Below are 5,339 nucleotides of genomic sequence, written 5' to 3'. Positions count from 1 at the left end.
TATAGTAATTGTGCACATGCCTGCTGCTTGGAGAGAGATGAATCCATTCCGATTCCTGCTCCCACTTATTTAAAATCTTTCATCAAACTGAAATCTCAGATTTCTGCCCCTCTTTGTCACCTCATCCATCACTCTGCCCGTTCCCCACAGGATTCATTCCATCCGTCAAACTCTCACTTTCTGCTCTTTTCTGCTGTGACTAAAAAACACCTTAACTTCTACTGCCACGTGGCTGAGCAGCCGCTGCTTTTTTATTTTTATTTTTTATTTTCATGAATCTTTGAATCGGATTAACGTCCTCAGCGCGGATTGTCGTCTTGTTCTGTGTTCAGACTTCTCGCCGCCGGCCTCCCCCCTCAGCGCCTTGTACCCGCCGTTCCGTTCGGACGGCGATGCCTTCGGGGAGCTGGAGCCCATCCCCGCGTGGGACTGGAGCCTGGCCTGGGTGGAGGAGATGGACGCGCAGTACGGAGCTCACTATCCCGGCAGAAACACGAAACCCTTCAACGCTTAGACATTTTTGCTGTGACCTCTCTCTTTTCCTCCAGAACAATGCAGAGCAGACTGACCCGATGCTGCAGGTGGAGCGTTTCACCGGCCGGGTTCTGAAGCTTCATTAGAAGCATTTCACTGACACTTCCACTGGAGATGCAAGGCTCATGCTGTTTGTAATAGTTTTTCTCTGTTTTTCTTTTTTTTTTTACCTCAGGGCTCTTCAGCTACTTCTTTGAATCTCTGTAATGACTTTCATGGAGCTGTGGAAGTGTGTTTTTTTTGTGTGTGTGTGTGTTTTCGAATCGTTTCCCTGAAAAGAAGCATAATGAGATATTTCCCTGGGGAGGTTCTCACCCCGTGTGTTCTCAAACGTCCAAAGAGACGCAGCGGTGGAGACGGTCTTAGAAAAAACGCGCTTCTTGTTTTCCTGTGGCTCGTGCAGGATTTCATTAAGACTGAGGTTCGAATCCGTCATAGCACCATGGTTTTGTTGTGGTTAAATGAAATGCAACGTGTTCATGAAAAGGTTATTTAACGAATTTTGAACTTGTTCACATTGGCACTTCTCTGCGTGCTGATAACTTGGAACCTCCTGATTGCACAGCAGGCACTGGAAGATACCCAGTCAGATTGGACGGCCTCAATAAAGTTATCAAAATAAATGCTGCAAAGTTTGATCAGAAAGAAAAAAAAACACCATAAACGTTATCAGAATCCCTCATATTTAGTAACTATTGACAATCTTTGTTTCTCCTCAGTCATTTCCTCTCCGTTTTATCCCAGCAGCAGGTCACCTGCAGCATGCTGCTCCAACACAAGTTAACTGGTAATAAAGCTACCATTTTAATCAGACCATGCAGCTTAAAACATGCAGTTCCGACATTTGGTTCTGAACTGACCACTTTTTCTGCAATGCTAGGCTAACGTTAGCCTGCAAACTCTTTGTTTTGATACGACTCATTGATAAGTTGGACTGCAGCGTTTTTCAGTGCTGGTCCAGCTGATTATGCGTGTAGACAGGATGTACAGGAAAAGCCGTTCTGCTCCATAAAATCCAGCGGCACATATTTAAGGTGCGGTAAGAGCAGATCCCTGTGCTGCATCCTGTGTCTGAGCACAGCGGGCAGAGTTAAATCACATGACACACACACACAGGAAGCCTCCAACAAGCCACTTTAGCCTCTCTATTACACACTCTCTGAATGTCAGAGTAAACAGTGGAAAGGGCTTAGATGCCAAGTAGAACATTCTGATTTATTCAACAAAAGAACGGGCCAGAAACTGTCTTACAGTTTTGTAAGCCCTGTAAAAGCAAATAAGCTATGATTGTAGAACATAAATGGACTCCAGGGTCTGTCTGGAGTCGCCTCTGACATGTTCACACACTGTAGACCAACAGCAGGTATCAGGAGGTGAGGTTTTTGTCAAGCACTCCACAAAAAAAAAAAAAAAAAAAGCTGTGAGCTAGATGCCAGGAGTGAATTGTCTCTTCTGGTAAATACACATTTATTTTTTTTTAATGATTTTATAAAGTTTACATTATTCTAAAGTGCACATTTGCCTTATTAGAGATATAAGGATTTTAAAGAGTAATAAATATTTTAACTTTAAATAACTGCAATTGGGAGTATTTTGTGTATTTAGAAGCAGATCCATTCGAAGCTCAGCCTGATTTTTACTAATAGGAGCAAACTTTAGCATTTAGGGGGGAAAAAAAATCTGCTTTGTATTTTGTACATCTTGAAATAAAATGTGATTTATAATATGAAATAAAAAGTATATTTTATTCTGAGACAAAGTTTGTTCACTTGATTACAGTTAATATGGCCGTTAATATCCAAAGTGGAGTTGTTCTGTAGCGAAACAAAGGACTGAGAGGAAAAGTATTATACTACTGAGTTGCTTTATGAGTTAGAAACTGAACCTCAGTGAACTCACTCAGCTAGTCTTCCTGTAACTTCAGCCGTTGTTACTCCAACAAAGAACTTTCAGAGCATAAGACATGCAGCATTTTGATTTACATACCAAAGAACTAAAGCATCTCCAGGAGTCCAGTATGTTCTCATAAACAGCTTTTTGAAATGATTAATGTGGCTCACCACCCAGGGTGCCCATCCAGCAGGGGGCTCCATACCATTTTGATTTGCGAAACCTTTATGTAAACTCAGGAAAAAGCTGGTCGGGATGCAGAGGGGGGAACTCAGGGAGCCACTATTAATGCACCAAACATCAGGGAGTCTGCCTTAAAACTTTCAGCTCAGTTTTGTTGTTTTCCTCTCCCCTCAGGGAAGTGTAGTCTTCTAGCACATCTTCCGGGATGTCTTGTTCAAATCCAGACAGAGAGGATTCCCACTGGTTCCCTGTGCTGGGAGACGCGTTGGGAGCCACGGGAGCGGATGAAGTCCGGTTTTTCACACCGACATGCTAGGCCATCCATGTTAACGGACGTAAAATATCTTATCATTCCAGTTGATCCCTGTGAGACCTGATGTAATCCACCCCACCCCCTGCGCCGAGCGGGAAGGTGACGGTTGGAACTCGTCCGTCCAACTCGATTAACCAACCCAAACAATGCTGCTGCTGCTGCACCCGATAAAAAGGCTTCTAATTGCAAACGCGCTGAGGGGAATAATTACACTTTCATCTGTTTGCATTCGGAGCTAAACAGGAAGCGCGTGATTTGTGACTTTCTCACACTCTTACCTGATGCTTCCTGTTCCGAGCAGATTGCGCGCTGATGAATCGGCCAGAGCTCTCGCTGAGTCGTCTGGCTGGATGTCGTTCCAGTAGAGGAGCCGGGAGGTCAGCCACGACTCCTCCACTAAATCTGATTAATGATTTCCTCGACAGCAGCTTGTCGTGCCCCGGCAAAGCACAACACACTCTTTTTTTCTTTTTTTTTTTCCCCCCTCCTAATCCGTGCCCGTTTGGGTTGCTTGAGTCAGACAAGACCAAGAATGTGGCGAGGAGGGGAGAGCTTTACCATCTGTTTCATTTAGGAACTGCAGGGCAGCTTCTGCTCGTGATTTATATGTAAAAAACTAAAACCAGTTTGGAAATAACAGAGCTGAAAAGCAGAGATAAACTTCCTCACGTCTTAACCAGGCCGCGCGGCTGCTGCTGTGGTCAGATTAAGAGAAGCCGACCTGCTGGTCAAAACATCCCGAAAACATGAAAAAGGGACATGCGAACACACACGGCTCTTGCCCTGAACCCACATCTGACCGGATTGTTTGCGTGTGTGTGTCTTATTTGTGCAGCGTCCTGCCACAGGGATCAGCCCTTCTTCAGTCAAGACCATATGTTTGTACATGAAGCCCCGAGCTCTTCTGCACAGCACACACAACCCCGCAGTGGAAAAACTGTGTCTGCTTGTCTTATTAGTGCTCACACACACACACACACACAAACAAGGAACATCGCCGCTGGGATTTTTGCATCACAGATTTCAGTCTATGCCAAAGTACCAGCTTTATATATATATATATAGCATGTCTACAAAGCAGTGAGGCGTGTCAGACGCAGCCTGAAACCATCTGCACACTTTACACACACTGATATGTAGCTTTACTGCTCGGCTTTCTAGCAGTCAGCTTGTCTTAGCAAATCAATGACTCTCGGCCTGACTGCTAGTTGATATTTACCACGGTTTGCAAAAGACCATTTGAAGTTCCTTACTTCTTTTTTTCCCCACATTATATAACCGCAAAGCTGAGAGTATTTTACTCAGATTTATTTATTTTAATGTTTCACAAAAAGAGATGGAATTTCTCGGACAATCTTTGCGAAAGAGCTCAAGCTCAGTCAAACTGGATGAGGAGGATCTGCTAAGATTAATTGGCTAGTCTTGTCGCATAATCTCATTTGGATGTAGCTCTGGACTTTGATTGGACGGGTCTTTTTCTTTCTTTTGTTTTTTACATGTTCTGTCCTTCAGTGGCTCTCAGGATTGTTGTCTGACTGACGTGATGAGGCTCAACAGACATTGCATTCCTGTGGCAGCCATATTGGATTTTTAGGTTGAGGACACGTCTCTAACCTTTCAGCAGTAATTTAGAGTTCAGGTAAATTTCTCCAACTTTTGAATTTGGACATTGCAGCATCAGTGAGCAAATGGTGTGTGGCATCAGTTCCAGACTGTGTTTTTCCTTTCCTTCTGCTGCAGTCCTCCTCGGTTCACACATTTATCCGTGCAGGATCCTTACACTGCTGAAAAGACCTGCCTGTTGGAGGTTAACCGGACATTTTTTTAACTCTTTTTAGATCTCCCTGATTCAGCTTGGTGCTCTCAGAGGGAGCTGGGAACAGGAATACATCAGTCGCACAGGTTGGATTTGCATCCACAGTTTGTCATACCAACAGCTCCGGGCGTTCATTTTGATCCAGTCATTACGCTCGCATCTGTATTTAGAAAACACGGCAGAGCTCCATTGATCCGTGAAGGAAATTAGGCTGGGTTTCGCAAGCTGCCGTCGGTAAAGGATATTAGAGGCTGTGAGGGGGAAACGGAACACCAGGAGCAGAAACCTAATGAGGAAAATAGCTGCAGCGGTGATATTGGCGAAGCAGTTTGCTTATGAATACATCTTCCGTGTCAGTCCAGAGACGAGCAAGAGCAACACAATCGCGACGTTTTCTACAGTAGAACGTGGAACAGAAGCAACAAACCGCATCTAAAGCTGGAGCCGCTAATAGTGGGTACGTACTCCCTCTGTCAGGCAGGATGACAGCCCATCAGGTGGCTCACACACACACACACACACACACACACACACACACACACACATGCAAACTCCCCCGCTGAGTCACCGCCGCGCTCAGCTGCTCTGCTGGGGGTGACACCA

At 44.8% G+C, this 5,339-nt stretch overlaps 1 protein-coding gene across 2 annotated transcripts in view; it reads left to right on the top strand.

Annotated features, from left to right (window-relative positions):
- The window catches only part of robo4 (roundabout, axon guidance receptor, homolog 4 (Drosophila)), a 35,934-nt gene extending 33,983 nt beyond the window's left edge, over positions 1-1,951 (top strand). For both annotated transcript variants that reach the window (XM_016673608.1, XM_007556480.2), the window contains exon 19: positions 333-1,951. In XM_016673608.1, the coding sequence (XP_016529094.1) occupies positions 333-514 (182 nt within the window). In that variant the 3' untranslated portion in view covers positions 515-1,951. The remainder of the gene's footprint in view (positions 1-332) is intronic.
- The last annotated feature ends 3,388 nt before the right edge of the window (positions 1,952-5,339 follow it).

Source organism: Poecilia formosa, unplaced genomic scaffold (genome assembly GCF_000485575.1).
Source record: "Poecilia formosa unplaced genomic scaffold, Poecilia_formosa-5.1.2 Scaffold79, whole genome shotgun sequence".
NCBI classification, from domain to species: domain Eukaryota; kingdom Metazoa; phylum Chordata; class Actinopteri; order Cyprinodontiformes; family Poeciliidae; genus Poecilia; species Poecilia formosa.
This window is presented reverse-complemented; position numbering and strand designations above follow the sequence as displayed.